The sequence below is a fragment of the Parasteatoda tepidariorum genome, chromosome 9, assembly GCF_043381705.1.
Source record: "Parasteatoda tepidariorum isolate YZ-2023 chromosome 9, CAS_Ptep_4.0, whole genome shotgun sequence".
In the NCBI taxonomy this organism is placed as follows: Eukaryota; Metazoa; Arthropoda; class Arachnida; order Araneae; family Theridiidae; genus Parasteatoda; species Parasteatoda tepidariorum.
Window position 1 is genome coordinate 85,890,553 of NC_092212.1, and position 19,368 is coordinate 85,909,920.

At 27.7% G+C, this 19,368-nt stretch overlaps 1 protein-coding gene across 3 annotated transcripts in view; it reads right to left on the reverse strand.

Moving 5' to 3' along the window:
* LOC107449489 (non-POU domain-containing octamer-binding protein) overlaps positions 1 to 19,368 on the reverse strand; it is a 79,649-nt gene that overhangs the window by 29,260 nt on the left and 31,021 nt on the right. The window contains exon 8 of one of the 3 annotated variants that reach the window (XM_016065016.2): positions 15,109 to 15,458. The exons of the other annotated variants lie outside the window; for them this stretch is intronic. Within the exon in view, the coding sequence (XP_015920502.1) occupies positions 15,279 to 15,458 (180 nt within the window). The 3' untranslated portion in view covers positions 15,109 to 15,278. Of the gene's footprint in view, positions 1 to 15,108; positions 15,459 to 19,368 lie in introns of those variants that run through there. 3 annotated transcript variants of the gene reach the window in all.

A 19,368-nucleotide genomic window follows, 5' to 3' on the forward strand; every position in this document is an offset into this window, starting at 1 on the left:
ATGACAATGCGAGCTCTCACACATCGACTCAAACAAAGGCATTTCTGACGGAGCGAAAGATCGAACTGATGGGTCATCCGCCGTACAGTCCTGATTTGGCACCCAATGACTTCTTCTTCTCACACATCAAAAATAAATTACGTAGACAACGATATTCGACCCCCGAAGAAGCGGTTGATGCATTCAAAAAGCATGTTTTGGAGTTACCTCAATCGGACAGGAAAGAGTGCTTTGAAAATTGGTTCAAATGCATGCAAAAGTGTATTGATCATCATGGAGAATATTTTGAAAAACAATAAAAACCAATTTCGATCCTACATATTTGTTTTTTCATTATTAGGCCAGAAATATAAATAGCAACCCTCGTAGATGTAAAGTTTCAAATGTAATTTCGGCAGTTATGGATATTAAACTTTCACGTGGATTTTCCCGATATACAATTATTTATTTCAAACACTATGGAAAATTGAAATCGTGCATCGTGCACTTGAAAGTATTTACTTATAAGGCAATGATTCTATCTAATTTTTGGCAGTTATGGCTATTGATTTCTCCCTAGTTCTTATTTCCAAGATTTTTTTTAAATTCAATTTTATTTATGCTCGAAACAAAACACGCTTTAGAGTCGTGATTTTGACTTTTTGTTTTTTAGGCAGTGACTACTACGAATTTTAGGATTTTTAATTATTTTATTATTGTGATGATGATTTAGAAACTGCGAAGGAAATAATGAATGCACCCCCCCCAACAAAATGTAAGAATATCACAAATAATATTAGAATAAAAAAATATTGCATGCTCAATTAAAAAAAATAAACTATAGAATTTTTTTTTGTAGAAAGACAGCAGTTTTGTTATTTTAAATGAGTAACATATATGTTTTGTCATTATTAAAAGTATCTTTCAGAAAGATATATTAGTGCTAGAGAGCGCAGATAGCTCGAAAAAATTCTGCCACTGGTTGCATTGAAATCAACAGTTCCAGTTAATAAAAGATAGAAAAAAGTTTTTTTTTTTTTTTTTTTTTTTTTTTTTTTGTTTTTTNAAATCAGTGTTTGAGAACCAAAATATCATAATATAATGAGAGAAAAACGTTAAATTAGAAAAAGAAAAGGGTTTTATCGCAGGGGAAGACACTATTAATTCATGCGATGAAATATTATAGCAGTAGAAAGTGTTGTTGTGAGGAGAGCAAAATTTTATTAGAAAGATGCATTACATCTTCATAAGTTCAGATATTAAAAGAAGAAATACTTAAGCTTGGTATAAAATGCCATAAAACACGTAATATGAAATATTTTGATTTTCAAAATTTTTACACAAGATACCATAAGAAGTCAAAAATTAATTGCTATTTACAGCTAAGAAGAATTTTAAATGCAATTCACGAACTAAAATATGTATCTTTGATGATAAATTATTTTTGGATGATGATAATTTAGGATTTTTTATACTTACTTCTTTCATGACATCGATTTAAGTAGAAATAAAAAGTGCAATAATAAGTAGCCTGCATTCGAGTGACCGAATAAAATTTTTTTTTTTATTCAATTCACTTAAGACACCACAAAACAAACATCATAAAATTATATATATAAAAAAAAAATAATAAAAAAAAACATCGAATAGAAAAATAAATAAAAAAAATGCTGAAAATAACCATTTTTAATTAATTAAATGACACATTCTGTTTAATTCAAAATTAAAGCATGTTTGATAGTCAATATTAAGATTAGTAAATTAAAAAAAAAACGCATAGCTGCCAACATGGATAGGAAAAAATTCATTAGATTTTATGAGATAATATAAAGTTCAAGATAATTGTTGCATTATGAACTAAATATTTCACACATAGGAAATTTTAGGGATTTTTATAGCTATCAAAATAGAAAACCAGCACTATTTTCCAGTTATGATTGACATTAAACATATTTGAAATTAAATGTACTCATAATTTCACATATGAATAGACAAAGTTAAAAAGAAATTCATTTAAAAAGAAGAGTTCTGAATAAACATTTTAGAACAAAAAAACTGATTTATATAAAAAAAGGTATCAGTAATACTTATTCAAGCAAGCAATAATCTGTAGAAAAACTACTCCAAAAGGGAGTTTCTTAGGAAACTTACTCAATTTTAGGGAATTTTCTAAATTGTACAAAAACTAGGAGAATTCAAAATCCAGCAGCTATGAAAATATAACGATTTTATTTCCCTATTGTAAACCCTATTTGTAGTAAATAGGGTTTACATAGGGTATACATAGGGCATATATAGGGTTTACATAGGGCATATATAGGGTTAGGGTTGCAACCCTATTTGTAGTAAATAACGTAATGACATAAAGCGTTAAAAATATTACAATTATGATATCGAAAAGTTATGGGATTAATAGTTTTTTATACAAGAAAAAAAAACAAACATTTTCACTGCAAAAATGCTTTTTGTTTATCATAACTTCTTTGAAAAATAATAACTTTTATTGTGCGAGAAACAAAAAAATTACCATGAGCATAAATTATTTAAAAAAAAAATATCTATCTAAATCATTTTAAGTAAATGTAATAATCAAATCATTCAGCAGAATTAGTTTCAGCCGTCACATACTCTTTGACGAACATCTCTTTGTTTTAAGTTCGGATTACTTTTGGAGTAATTAAATAGTTTTTCACTCACAGTTTTTTAAATTTTTCTATTTATATATTAAAAAAAACTAATTTCAACAAATTTATTTTAAAAGGTGTATATAAATTTATCTTATAGAAAGATAAATATGTTACTTAATTTCTGAGTTGATTTTATTTATTTAAAAACAGCTCCATCACGCCACTAAGTTAAGCGAAAACTACAGCTATAAAATAAAAGTAAAATTACGATATTTTGCAGCTTGCATCTAAAGTGTGAGCTTAAATATCTACAGAGATTTGGAATAACTAAATTGTATAGTTAGCATTACTTATAATCCACTTCAACTATTTTCCTTCCTCCGTAGGTAAGGTAGCAAAGCAAAGACAGCTCCGAGGGTCAGAAAGCAGAGCTTGCTAGTATCTCTTTAAAATTTAAATTTCATTGTTGTTTAAAAAGTAAAAATAAACTTACCTTTTCCAAAAGACCTTGCTTTGAAGTTATAATTAAAAGTCGAAGCAAACTGATGCCACTAAGTTATCACCATTATTCAACCATCGCAGACGATAGTCGTCTATGCAGTTGAGAAGTTCGAAAGTAAGAAGTTGTATCTCACAACTCGGAGTTGAAATTAATATATGTTCATAAATTAACTCTTTTTTCTTGATCATCATACAAATCTTTTTGTTTTACGGAAACACAAACTAAAGAATAAAGTTATTTTCAATTGTAATTTTAAATTTAGAACTTTAAGATTAAAATTTTTTTTCAGCAAAAATATAAATTTTTCTTCTTTTCTGTGCTTCAAACAGAGGGGAAAAAGTTATCCTGGGATTGGATGTCTGGTAAGGTGGAGCGAAAAAAAAAAAAAAAACAGTTTTCCTTAATCAAAAAGCACTACCTCGCTAAAGTTGTATATAGATTAGTATATTCACTCGCGAATTATTATGTCATTCCTCTCCAACGCCTAAAATGTTTCCAAAAACAGCACATATTTGTAAATTTTTTAGATTTTCAAAAACTATTATATAAAAACAAATTACAACTCAAAAGTTACGTATTCAATGAAATATTACTTGTGAATTTTTAAACAATATTTTCACTTTTTGCAACAACAGCAAAAATTATTTTTAAAAAAGTTGAAAAATTGTCAAAAGAAAAGAAAACATAACACCTTGCAAACATTGTGTATTTACTGAAATATTACTCAAGAATTGTTTTAAATTTTTTCTGGTTCATTTTCCTCTTTGCTCAGTAACGCACACCAGTATTTTTTCTCCCCACCCTCTAAAAATAGCTTTTTTATTATGTCAATAATACTATTGTGAGGCTATAAAATTACAGCATAAAGTAAACAGTCAACCAAACAAACAAAAGTATATATATATATATATTTTTTTAATTTTGTAATCTTTGCAAAAATATTTTTTTTTCAAAAGCTGCAAAAATTATATAATTTTTACAGCTGTTGCTAGGAGTGAAAATATTGCTGAAAAAATTTCCAAGTCGTATTTTATTTAATACACAACTTTTGGGTAATAATTCGTATATGACAATTTCAAATATTTGCTGACTTTTGAGGGGAATGAAGACGATGCATAAAATATTCCTGTGTGATATAGTCTATATACAACTTTTGGGAGGTAGTGCATTTAAATCCACGACTTTCCATAAATTTTTTTTGAAAAAAAAAAAAAAAGTTGAAATCATGGCAAATTTTGTTCAATACCGAAATTTATGACCCTATAGATTTATTTCGCTAAGTTATCAAATTTAGAGAGTCACAATAAAAGAAGCGATGTAATCTTGCGAAGAGAAATTTATTTCTTTAGGTTAATTGTTTCCCTCTGATTAGTAACATTTATAAATAACATTACTACATGAAAAGTAGTTATTATGCAATGCATAAAAATGACTCATTTTTATTTAATGAAATATAATATTAACTATGCTATATTTCCTAGTTAGGTATAACAATTATTATAAGTTAATATTAACTATGGAAAAAAAAAATTAAGCCTTTTAACGTTATATATAGGATAATTTCTTTTCAATATTGTACAAAGATTCGGAAATCTATATACAATATTAAGAATAAAATGGTGCTTTGAAAATTCAAAAACTTTTTAAATTTTCTTAAAATAAAATTCTTGTTTTTTAAGAGCATTCTAAAAAAAAATTAAAAACCATAAGTTTTTAAAAATGTTATTTCACAAGAGCTTTAATTTATGACACACCAAGAGCTGATGCCATTTCGTTGATGGAAGAAGCAATACCTCAAGTGCTTCATTTGAGAATGGTATACAAAAAAGCCAAGCTAGCAGTTAGTAGCGAATAGTTATTATTTTAATTTTTATATCATAAAATTATTTATTGTAAGTAATATCAGTAAATATGTACACATGATATTACTATTTTACAATCATTTTTGGCAACAAAACCAATACAGACAACTCCTTTTAGCCATATATTTTCCTGCTGAAGACAGATTTTTTCTTCTTCTTTCAAGACGCCAATTTTTAAGAGTTCCACAATCTTAATTGGAATACTCAAAAATAGTTTCTTAACCCGTAAGATAGGGGTGCATAACCTGCGGCCCTGCGACTACTGAAGTGCGGCCCGCGAGAGCTTCTAAACAAATTTTTTTTTTTTAAAAATGGCAATTTTTAATCGCACTTTTAAGTCATCACGTTTTGACACAATCAATTTTAACAGATTCTTTAGTAAATGTACGTTTAACGCGCTTTCCTTAAGCCGATTTTATCGTAAATATAAATGATTTTTTTAACAGTTATTTCCGCTTTTCTACGTAATTTCGAAAATCCCGAATTTTTATTACAACAGAGTTTCAGATCGCCCATTTAAATAATCACTTTTTGGTGCACTTTATTTGCGATGATCTCATCTTACATCTAAGTGATTTTTTATCTTTTTTTTGCAATTCTTTTTTTCAAAAAATTTTTTCGAAAGTTATTGCTATGCGTTCCCATGTATTATAAAACATTTCAATTACTCTATTACGACATGCAAATTTTAAATCGTGCATTTGACACGCTTTATTTGTGCTGAGTTCAGCATAAATATAAGTTATTTCTTTTCTCCCAATTATTTCTTTACTTTTCAACATGATTTTGACGATCCCGTTATTTAACTATGATGTTATTACGACACGTGATTGTTAATCGCGCAACTAATTAATCACTTTTTGATAAGGTATTTCGGTACAGTTTTATTGTAAATCCTAGTTATTTTTCCTTCGTTTTTTTTCCCCACAACGAATATGATTTGGTCGAATGTGGTAATGAATTTTGTGATTTGGTCAAAAACCAAATATTCGATCAAAAAAAAAAAAAAAAAAAAAAAAATTGACTGAACACCGTACACTTGGGGCCTAATAGCAAAATCTTTTAGCAGCATAGCAACACAGAAACTAAAATTTCAATGCTCAGAATAATATTTCCTGGAAAAACGTATTCATAAATTAACTCTAAAAAATAAGGCCAACCAAAAACGTTTTTGAAAATGTCGAAAAGCGAAACAGAAAACATAAAAATCAATCTTAATTTTTGAAAAAAAATTTTTAAAGTTGAACATCTCAGTTTTCCAATTACAAGAAAAAGTCAAGAAAAAAGAATTAAGTCAACAGTAAAATATAAAAAATAATTGTAATTTAACTTTGGCTAGCATTTCAAAACGTCAGGGAAAAGTGTTTACATTGAAGAATAGTACAAAGTTTGTTTACACAAACAAATATTTAAGTTCAATCCTTTTCTTTCATTGCGATGTGACATTAGATTATTTACAATATAAATATAAAATAAATAGCGTTTTTATTAAATTTCAGAAGAAAATATCTCACATTTTTAGGAAATTTAATTTCAAAAAAGAATTGGGGATGAAATATTAATGGATGGGATTTCAGTCCCCAGGACTAAAGAGTGACTCATGCATTCAAACATCGATTGAAAATGTGGTTTTATGTTGGTTAACAAAATGTTGGCAAAAACAGAAGACTAGAATCAAAGTCTTCTGTTAGTATTTTAACACGTTCACGTCGGGGTGACCCACCGGTGGGTCACGCTAGATTGTCTCATCGGGAGGCGCACCGGAGTGGTATCAAATAAATTTCATTTTTTAGTTTTTTTCCGGGAATAATAATAATCCATAACTACCAATTGTTTTTAACGGATGCAATTTTTATATTGAATTGCTTCTTCGCCGTGATAAATTTCCTTACAGTGAATAGTTATTGTTGAAAATAGATTAACTCCTCCCGAATATTATCTAATATTGAAATAGTTTTTCTACCAGTATTTTCCGTCCCGCTTTCAGGCGCAACGCGAACGTGTTAAACAGAGGTAACAAAGTGAAAAACCCTGAAAACCCAAAATCGATTCATGCAACCGCTTCACATTTAGCATCATTTTTTGTATTAAGATTTATATTAAAATTACCTATTAATGAAGCACACTCATTGAATTTAGTTCTTACAAAGAATCGTGATATTGAATTTGTGTAGACGAAGGCGTAGCTTATAAATTACAAATACGAAAAACAATGTTTGATATTACAAACGCGTGAATACGAATCGCAATATTGAATTTTTAAAGAAGAAAATACGAGTCTCACTATTCAAATTTTAAAAACGAGTGAATAAAATGAATCGCAATATTGATTTTAAAAACGCGTAACTATAAATCACGCAATGGACCTTTAAATCGCGGGAATACGAATCTAGATTTCTAAATCTCGTCAATACGAATCGCAACATGCAACTTTAAAATCAGATGAGTACGGAAATCGATGTGATGTGTGATATTAAAATCGCGAGATTAAGAATCTAGATTTTAGCGGATTTCGGCACAGTTCCGAATATTCAAGATGGCGATCATCCGACAAACCAAAAGTTTCAAAATGAAAATTTTAGATGGCGGAAGTCAGGGAAAATTTTGAAGGCTAAGTTTTATGATTCGCACAAATCCGCGAAATAATAATCTTGAGATACGCGGAATTCCGCGATCACAGGCCCTACAACACAAGTTATTAGGCCCGGAAGAATGATACGAAAATCCGGAATTATGGAGTACACCCGAAATACATCGGAGAATACAATTATTTTTTGCGTTAAGAAAAGAGTGTATTCAAACTAAAATTTCCAATTATTTTAAATAAAGAAATGTGTTTCGCTTGTCGCTTGCATCGTAAAAACTTTTGCAGTACATAATTTTCTTCAAAAAACTGTTTTTTATACTTGTGCAAATTCAGCAATTTTCAAGCTCCTTATTTTTTTTTGATGTTAATCTGCATTTGTTGTTTTCCCATATCGTTGATCAATCAAAAATATTGTATTATTTATGGTGGACATAATTCCAACAATTTAGTTACCAATCCTTACTTTTGTTCATATATATTCCCAAAATGGAAATGGATTTAAATTACCATCTCTCTCTTAGATTTTTGATTTTAAAAAGATGTCATGAAAAAAAAAAAATTAAAAAGGCATTAGGTCACAGACTAGTATACATTCTTCCTTCAAAAAAAAAAAAAAAAAAAAAAAAAAAAAAAAAAAATCACAATTAAGCTTTTGTTTGTGAGAAAGAAAAATTCAATTTTTCCTTCTGTTCCAGTTGGTTCACGGGAAACATAGATCCATTCAGCTTTATTGTTTCTCTTCCGAATATCACTTTTTAAACTAACAGTTGTTGGTCCTAGACAACCATAAAATAATTATGAATGTCTGTTATTGCCGCCTCAACAATAAAAATGAGATGCGTCACAATGAAAGAGCAATAGAGAAATGTGAATACCTTTAAAAACGTTTCATTGATTCGAGACATTTCTTCATTTAAATGATATCTTTCCCTTTAGAAATGATTTTTAGGTTCCAAATATTTTTCTTACTCATGGAAGGTAATATAATTTGAATAACCTGCAAACTCTTAATGGAACTTTTTCATAGATGTTGTTTAATTTTGTATTATCCAACTTTCCTCTTCACAGTTGTTCTCTTCATATTTCATTAAAAATAATCAAAAGCTTTGAGGGCTGACTGTCATAGAATAGATTTTCCTTTTTCACCTATTAAATATTAGTCATATTTTTTTTAAAAAAATGTCATATCGCAATCATTATTTCTAACGTGCTAAAAAAAAAATATATATATATATTTTTCAAAGAATTTAGAAAGAGTAAACCATCATTTTTCATATTGCCGAAAGATGGATCATTTAATTCAATGTCCTGTACACAATCGTTTTTCAAATTCTGATACCACACTAGTTATGATGACACGCATACATTTCTGAGTAACATGATCAATTTGCAAATGATTACTGTTATGACACGCGAAATTCGACTTTTCAATGCACTTGTTTCGTAACAATGCCACAATTTTTTTCTTCGTAACTTTCATTTTCTTATTCCCCCCCCCCTTCTTTTTTTGTGTGATTATTCTTTTCTGAGCCTTTTCCAATTTTTTTAAATTTTAAATAAAATATTACTATAATACGTGAATAGAAGTTATCACTTTCTGGCAAATTATTGATGCGAGGTTATTTGGGAATTTTGAGTTTCTTGAAGAGCTTAAAAAGAAAACTGCGTTAAAGGCTTTGATGGTAATGGTCGTGTTTTTNTTTTTTTTTTTTGGGGGGGGGGGCACCTTCATGATTTTCAGAATTGGCGTTATACCCCGATTGGAATAGATCAATTTTGGGACTCAAATAATTCTTAATTTGGAGCACGAAATCTCTGCTACGAAGCGCATAAAAATCTCTTTGTCGAAAACTCAGAAAAATGAAAATTCGGCAGTTTTAACAGCAAAAAATTAGAATTTCGTTGCTATCGTAAAATATTCCACACTGTATAAGAGGACAAAATAGTGTTGATTAAAATTAACGCATTTTAAATAGTATAGGAGTAATTACGGCATGAAAAAAAGTCCAAAACTTGGGGAAAGAAAAAAGTGTAAAGCCTTTATTGAGGTGAATTTTTTGCAATTAAATCATTATAAAGAACGCGGTAACTCACTTAAGAAACAGCTCGATATTTTTCTGATTTATGAATGTATAGTTGCCAACATGGATAGGAAAAAATCCACTAGATTTTAAGAAACGATATAATTTTTATAAATAATTGTTGCATAATGTACTAAATATTTTACACATAGGTAATTTTAAAGAATTTTATAGTCATCAAAACAGAAAAACTGCAATTTTTTCCAGTTACGATTGACATTAAACATACTTGATTATGTTATGCATTATGTTTACTCATAATTTCAAAAATGAATAGGCATTTAATTCATTAAAGATAGTTAAAAGATTTTTTTAATTCGTTTAAAAAGAGAGTTCTGAATAAAAAATAAACTGAACATTTTAGAACAAAAAAGTTCTATAAATGAGGTTAGCTTCCTTACGTATTAGTAATATTTATTTAAATATATTCAAACAAGTAAGCTATAATCTGTACAAAAATTCTATTTCAATAGGGATTTTTTATGAAAGTTATCAAATTTTAGGGGAATTTTCTAAAATGTACAAAAACCAGGAGAATTTTAATTAAACCAGAAGAAACTGGTAAAATCCAGTAGAGTTGGCAGCTATGTGACTGCTAGATGAGAGGCAGGGAAAATGCAGGAGATGTTATCAATCTTTGAAGAAAAAAAAAAGCTCAAGATCCTTTTTTTGGAAAGCTCGATTTGAGATAATTCTCTCTAATCAACACGCATATTTAGAATATCTGGGTATCACTTTTAACCACTAAGTTCATAACGATTCAGTCATAAAATCCAGATCGTTTTAATTTATTTCTTATTATTTACACATCATCATACGACACACAAAGTTGGAATTTGAGTTATCATTTCTTAAAACATCAAAATAGAACATCGGGACTTTTTCGTGATTGGAACAATTCGCCCGATGCTGATTGTAAAGCTTGATTCAAATCACAGCAATATAATTAATAATAACTTAACTCATAACACTAATAAAATTATTAATAGAAATAATAACAATAGAGAATTTTTCCAAACTATAAAAAAACTTGTACTTTTTATTTAATTTTTTTTCTTATTTTCAACTAAAAATATTTTTTTAAAAAAGAAATAAACGTATTGAAAGTTTTAGATATTTTTTAAATTTTATGCTTTTATCCAACGGTTTATCAACGTAGGCAATAAACTAGGTTTCCCAAAATGATTCACCGACACAAAACCAATTCTTTTTAAAACTTTCCTTGCTATTTAGAAAATAGTTTTACTCACAATATGAGTTGTGCAGATAAATATTCAGACATCTATACATTGCACTTTAATTAAACTTTATCAGTTTATAAACTAGGAAATAATTTTACTGCTTTAAAGATTTTTAATAATCTGCAGTTGATTTGCATTTTTTAACCGCTTAAATGCCCAATACAGATAAATACTGCAGATGTTTTTATAAATAAATACAAAATATGAGTTATTTTTCATATAGCTGTAGTAACTATACAACAATGAATTTATTAAAATGTGTTCAATAGTTAGAATTTTGTAGCATAATGAAAGCTTAAACTTACTTGATTTGTGTTAAATGTAAGTCGGCTAATTAGAAAGATATATTAAAAGTTTGTTTGAACTCAGCATTTTCCTTTTTACAGAATAATTGAAAGAGTGCACAGATTTCAAAAGAAAAACCACTTAACTTAAATTATGATAAACAAGAAATGGTTTGGAACATTAAATATCATGATCTGGGCAAATTCCATGGTAAGGTCAAACAGATGACAAAAATTTTAAATTTAAAACTTTTCAGCAATACCGTTTTCAAGATTAAAAAAAAGAAAGAAAAACCTGAATTCTTAGAAATATTAATTTCAGTTTTAAAAAAGCTACAGGCTGTCAAACAAAGGGCTACATCATTTTTGTAACTTTTTAAGCGCAGTTAAGTGAATCTCTAACAAGTTTTTTGTTTTTTTGTTGAAGAATTCACTCGAAAATGGAATAAAAAATAATTAAAATAAACTGTATCAAAACAGGCACAAATGTGTAGAAACATTTCACATTTTGATTTACAAAAAACTTCTAAATACACTTTCCAATGTACTTTTGTATTTTACGTCTTTGACACCAAAATACATAATTAATTGTACTGTGCTACTAACATTTAACATAATAAAATTATTTTTGTTTAAAGCAAGATAAGTCTCATTTGTATAGTCCATTTTGATACTTTTTTTAAAAAATTATTTTCATTGTAAATTATTAATTAATTTTAAGTCCGACGCAGACGCTTTTCTTTTCATTATAAAATGAAGTGAAACATAAATAGAAATCAAGTCATTCCTTTAGGTTAATTTAGAATAATGTGTTTCTCCTCAGCAACCAAATAAAATCTGCTTAACTAGTTATTGAGTTAGATATATTATGAACTTAAAATTAATCAATGAAAAATTTTTTTTTATTTGAAGTAAACAACTCAATTTTAAGTTTTTGAGAAACAACTGAACTTAATGTAAAACATTTAATACCCATCTTTTTCCTTAGAAAAGCTTGAAAAGTGTATTAGCAAAACTTTTTTTCGTAATATTCTGTAGTTACTTTGCCTTCGTTAAATTCAATTCTAAAATCATGTTCTTTCGTTAATTTCTTGAAAAAACACCATAATTTTTAAAGAACAGAATAAAAACATTATAATTTAATAAAATACGACTACGGGTGGGGATTTTGTTACAAATTCAGAACATCGGAACACTGCGAAAATGGGAGGGGGGGGGTAAATTTCATTTAAAAAATTTAATTTTTTGGCAACCTAAATCCATGACTTTCCATGATTTTTTTAATAAATAGTTAAAATCATGACAAATTTTGCTTAATATCGAAATCCATGACTTTCCAGCTGCGCAGATACCATGTATATAAATATGTTAACCTTAAGGGCACATTTCTGTACTGTTACGTGTTTAGATTCGGTAAAACTAAATTAATTCATTTTACATTAAATACGATTTCACAACTTTAAATCAGCACAACATGACAATGTAAAAACGCTCATTCCATTTGGTCTAAAATTGAACCGTATAGTTTCGATTACACTTAGATGATTGTTTTAAATTGAGTGATAAGTATTATTTCTTTTTCATCTTGTTATTATGTTATAGATTTATTATTTCTTTTCGTCTTGTTTATTTTCATAAAATAATTTAAAACTACTACATGCAACGTAAACTACTATTTTAATACAAGACCAATTCAATTTTCATTAAATTAAAATGGATAAAAATTTGAAGTTGCTTATGAGCCTGTCATTAGCAAATCAGAAAATAAAATTTGAATTCCCTTTTCAATTATTTTTCATAAATTTGGCACATCTCTAAGGTTACATCTAGATTTCTTCCTTGTCCCCCGATAGCTATGTAGCTTAATACAAGTAAAAGGTATATCATCTGCTTTGATGCATCAAATACAGTAGATTGTAAGTACTGTACAAAACTATCATTAATTTTATGCAGGCGATAAATACAGCAATAAAATTAACATTTTACCTGAACGAAAAGATCCTTCTTTTTCGAAGAAAAGATAGTCACTTGCTTATAATTATTGTAAAAAATGTTATTATTTTATTTTCCTTTTTTAATGTACAGTAGTAACGTATTTTGCAAGATATTTTTTTATTGTATTAAAATATTTCGAAACTTTTATACATTTTTCTCTCATTTTATTTATATATAAAAAAATAAAAATATCGAAAAATTTTAAGCGACTTATAATTATTTTATTTCATCATGTTAAAAATAATAATAGGAAATAATGCTAAAATATAAGTTGTATTTACATTGTTGTTCATATACACTGCATAATTAAAATTAATATTAGTAGTTTTTCAACTAAGTTTTAAAAAGATTATTAGTTTAAATGTATATAGACTAAGTTATTAAAAGATAATGATCCACCTACTCTGCAGTGCAAATGAAAAAACAATGCAAGTGCCTCACAGTAGATTTCGAGAAAAATGGCTTGACAACTATATTTTCTTTCTATTGCTATGAAAGCTAAAATGGAATTTCAAAAAACTGATAAAATAAAATCTTTTACAAAAAGTAGCTTATCATACAAAAATGCCAAATATATAAAAATCTCAATATTGAATTTTATGTCGCTTACTTTGATTTTTCAACTGCATGTTAGTATTCCAACAGAAAAATGGAGGACAAGTTAAATTTTAAGAAGCTATTTACTGGGAAAAATTTTTTTTATAGCATTAAGATAAAAATTAAAGTAATTTTCAGTATTCATAATTGTTACATTAAATTGTATCCAACCTGAAGGGTTTACCTCCGACACAAAGCAAAAAATTTCAAATTAATAATATCATATTTTGCAAGTTAGAAACTGTTAAGAATGTTATTAATTTTCTAAATGGTTCTTGGAGGTGACCTTAAATAGTCTAATTATGTTGCGATAACTATGAAATCGGACAACTTTCTCTGAATAAGCATACATGGACCTTCAAAATATATGAGGTAGCCTGGTCTCGATCTGGGAGATCACACTGGTCAGGAGAGTGATCCAAAGTTCTGACCTCTTATTGTTAATTTTAAGTCATATTTTAAAAAATAATTAAGCAATTCAAAAAGAAATTTTGAATTATGATGTATACATTTTTTAAACCATATTTTTCTATTGCAAAATCTAAATGTTTAACAGTTTTTATATAGTAGAAGTCGAGAATTTTTTTTTTTTTTTTAAATAATTTGGCGACAATGAAAGAAATGTTTAAATGGGACAAATATTCAAATGTAGATAATTTACGAAAAACTTGACTTATGCCAGTGTAGCGCAAAACTTCATTCATATTTTTTCCCTTTGCTAATGTTTTTTTTTTTTAAATTATAAAATATGATGTTTCTTTTTTCGTCATTTAAAAATTTATTCGTAATTTAATAAAGAGATTGAATAAAATATTTTACTGAATAATATGAATCCTATTTGAAGTCATCCCCAGAAACCATTAAGATTAACACTTAGTATGTGAAAATCTGATCAATAGAACGAAAGTTATTCAGGGTGATTATTATTTTTTTGCTTACTGTACATAAATATTGTCCATAAATAATGATTATAATAGTACCGGATAGCAGATTATATATTAGAAATATTATGAATGTATAAATAAGCTAAAAAAAAATTTTTTTTGATCAATTAATTCAAGTGTTAAGTTATTATCTATGTTCAGAATTAATTTCTTAAGACAAACAGTACTTAATACAACAATTGATATGTCTACACATATGTAGTCCAAGCAGTTTCAGGTTCAAACTGGATAAAACCGACAATCAAAAACGTGCCAGCCATGGTGTCTGGAGGCAAAGCAGTTTTATGACAAACAGCTTAACTACAAACAAATGTCTTATGAATAAAGGTTTATAGTAGGGGAAACGCTAAAATACTTCTGATAAAGCTCAGTTCAATAAAAAATGAAAAGAATAATTCTTAATCATAAATTATAAGATAAAAAATTTTTTTATTGTCATACACCAAGAATTACAATGATTACATTCAGTTATGATAAGACAATTGAAGTTTCAAAAAAATGCTAACACTAATAGCAGTGTTTCCATAGGGGACAAATGAGTGTTAATAAGACATACAAAGATTTCGAGAGTTCATCAATTTAGTAACGCCTGCGCTTAGCCCCCATAACATAATCATCCATGTTTTCCATCATCTCGTGGGGAGGTACTGGAGCACCGCGCATTCCTCCATGATCACCAGCAGCAGCTCTGTCGGCCATCGGATCTCCAGGATTTATGAATGAATCACCCATGGGTGGTTGATCAAAACGAGATTGCCTCTTTTAATTTAAAAAAAAACAAGTTTTCAAATATTGGCACCAATGAATACAAATAATTCATTTTCCCAGTAAATGGAAAATTCGTTAAAAGAGTTACAAAAAGAGTTCAATGGCATCATAGAATCGCGAATATGAAGATCATCAGCAAACACAGGAACACCGAGGAAGAAAAAAGAAAAGCAAGGAGCAACTGTTAGTATATCGCATAACCGATTGGCTCTTTCACATAAAGTTATAAAATAAAAAACATCAACAAAATTAAAATAAATTACAGTAGAACGTCAAACATCCAGATCAAAAATGTTTACATATAAAATAGAAATATTTTCTCGCAAAACCAAATGTAAAAAGTTTTTTTGAAAAGTTAAATAGCAAAATATAACTTTTACGCCAGATCATATTTTTTGTAATACTTAACAGTGATATTAAAATAATAAACCAAAAATTAACTCTATTATTACAGGAAGGAAAGGATTCAAAAAAGACGAATTTGCATTTTAAGCAACTACATGTTTAAATTACTTAAAAAATATTTAGGATTAAAATTTAATAAAATATTAAAAACCAATTAAATAAAATATCTACAAAAACAATTAGTCATTAATTTTTAAAAAGAAATTAGGATCAATAAGGTTGATCAAAAGATTTCTTCAAAGACTAAAACATGTTTCCTAAATCCTTCTAATTTCTTATAAGAAATGAAGTTACTTATTCAAATTATTGTTAATAGACTAATCTTATATAAATGGCAAAAAGAACAATATATATAGTTTTTAAGACGTGGTCACTAGATAACTTTTCTAACTTTGTCCATCATCATAGGACTAGGCAGAAAAAAAAGAATCAAAATAAGAGTAGATGCCACAGAAACAGCAAAACGTGAAAATTATTATCAACACGTTCAACAACTCATCAGACAAGATTGGTAAAAACAGAGAATGCAGTGAAAAAGTTGAAATGACTTAAAATTGGCTCAGGCTTAAAATTACTCACAATTCTAAAATTATTGCAACACACTAAAATCTTGAGAATTAAAAAAAAATTTTTTTTTTCATAACAGCATTTTGAACAAAAAATAACATAAAGATAGGCAACTTTGATAGGCATTAAAAGCGCACCATAGTGAAAATAAATTATTTAAAAATTAAATTAAAAAATTCGGTGCTAAATTAATATAAGCATAATGATAAAATTTACTAGTTTGCAAACAAAACAAGTTTGAATTAAAATTCCACAAGCTATAGATATCAGGGGTGATTGTGAGCCCAAGTCAAAATTCCGGAAAATTTCTTGAGTAAAAAAAAAAAAAAAAAATTTTAATCGAAAAATTTGAAAAAAATTTTTCAAGGATTTTTCTTTTTTTCTGGATATTTCTTAATTTACTTAAAATTTTACACACACCTATGTCGACCTGGAGCAGTAATTGAAATTTACAAATATATCTCTTTCTTGAGTTTATGATTAAAATAACTATTTACTGATAAAAAATGAATATTAATCTTGAATATAAGATTATAAAGTATCTGGCTCTCCTCTACAAATAAAATAAACCGTGTTTTTAAGTTCCACCTTTGTAAATTTGATTTCCGGAAACTTTTGTGATCAATGATTTTTTGAAACGCCTGAACCTTCGATCTCCGGAAAATTCCGGATCACCATTAGCGAAAAATCCAGACCACAATCAGCCCTGAGATATATAATTTTAATCACTATATTTTTCATAGTCTTATAACAAACCCATATTTTTTAATAGGTATAGTAACTTTTGTATAGTAAAATTTCTATGTTTAAAACTTATGAAAAAATTTCACAATAATTTTTTTTTTTTTTGCATAGGTCTTGCACTCATAGCAGTTTGAGTTCAAGTACTCCAGTAATCAATGCATAGAGAAATTTTGATAGTTCTTTTGGAATAAATCATTTCTTAAATCTGGTTAGAAAAAAGTGAAAGTACAAAGCTTAAGATTTGTTTCTGCCTAATTTGTCTGGAAGTAACCTATTTTGCAGAAAAAATGAAATTGAACTAAGTTACTGTAGCTAAAAATGGCCAATACAAATGTTTAACAATAAATACTATAAGAATAGTTTAAAGCTAGGGAAACTTAAAATAGTAAATAAAAAGTTTTTCACACCCCCACCAATAAACTATCTTCTCAACATTCATTTCAGTTTTATCCAGAAAATTTATATACTGTCGAACCTCGATCCATCCATTCCTCTTTCCCGGGTGTCTTGTTTAAGAATACAGATTATTTCTTAAACTAACAAATTTCCATGTCACTCTGCAGACATTTAAAAAATATCCAAGATTTTCAGTCACGAGAAGCTAATAATGAACAAGGGGTCTGGACAGGGGTTTTACTGTCTTAAAATGTCCAAAATGTTGAACATTGGTAAACGATAGAAATTCTATATGTGTAACTATTGTACACATAATTACATATATTAAAAAATATTTGATATTTTGTATACAATTAGTTTTAACTAATTAAAGAAAAATAATGTAAAGGGAAAAGATTTATAACTTTCAAAGCTCCACAATTCATTGAACAACGAAAGAAGTAAATACATTATCCTTTAAATATGAATAAATATGCTTTTAATACTGATAAATTATGTTTCTGAATAAGTATAAATAATGCAATACTAAAAATAATAAACTTTTTTAATAAAACAAAAACTTGCCTTCATTTTGTTTCTTGTTCAAAAGTTCACCTTTTATTTTACACAATATTTTTTTTAAATTGTGACATAATCTGAATAAAAGCATTTTGCACAATTTAAGACAGGGTGGTTTAAGTAGTAATTAATTTTCAAGTAATTTTTTCTAATATAACTTGTAATAGTGAAATAAAGCAGGGTTCAATTTTGTTTAAAAAATTTAAGGACTTTTCAGGGACCTAAAATCAAATTTTTCAAGGTCCTATTCAGTAATATAGTTAGTATAAAATACAAATCAATCAGATTTTATATTAATTACATTGAAGCAGAATTAGAAATTTTTAAAGGACAATGCTTAATTGACAAAAAAAAAAAAGTATATATAAAATTTGTCAAGTTAACATTGTTTAACAGTTGCAAATTGTTTAATATGCTTAGCCCACAGCTACCAATGCAAATAATTATTAGATTATATATATTATTAATGGCTGATAGTTTTATATAAATTAGAATATCGCTGCTTCAAATGATGATCGATTATTCAAGATTATAAAAAAATTTCTAATTGACATTGGATGCTTGTCAACTTTTAAAAACTGAAAACAGTAAAACTTTTCATGAAAGATATGTGTCTTGAATTCTCACTTTGCTGAACTTAAATCCTTCAGTAAAGAGAATGGCAAATGGATAAGGAAAAGTAATGATTTCCATCAATTCTGCTACCATTTTTTTGTGAGTATTATTTTAATTTAAGAGAAAATCAAATCCTTAAGTACCCTATCACAGAATTCAAGGACTTTTTAGGGCAGCTATTTTTTCCAACAAAACGCTAGGACTTTCAAGTAGCATGTGAGACTGTAAAATCGGGAATAACTCAGAAATAGCCTTTTTTTAAATATTTTTAGCATGTCTTTTGATGAGAGGTGTATCAGTACACGACTCGTATGTCACCTACATGCAGTCACAGCTCACCACTTCCTGCAACAAGGTAATAGTTTGATTGATAAACATAAAATACAATGATTCACCCATTTGTATGACATGAAACTCATATCCATTGGGGGGGGGCAAATTCTGGTCCCCCAGGATAGAGTCACAGTGGCACTAGTGGTTAAAATGCAATGCAGTTAACATGTTGACTGCATTCATAGTTTTCCCGTATCTAACGTTTGCTATAAGAAACGATCGATTGAGGTTCTACAGTATAATATTAAGGAGTATTTATAGTTAACATATTATAAAAACTAAT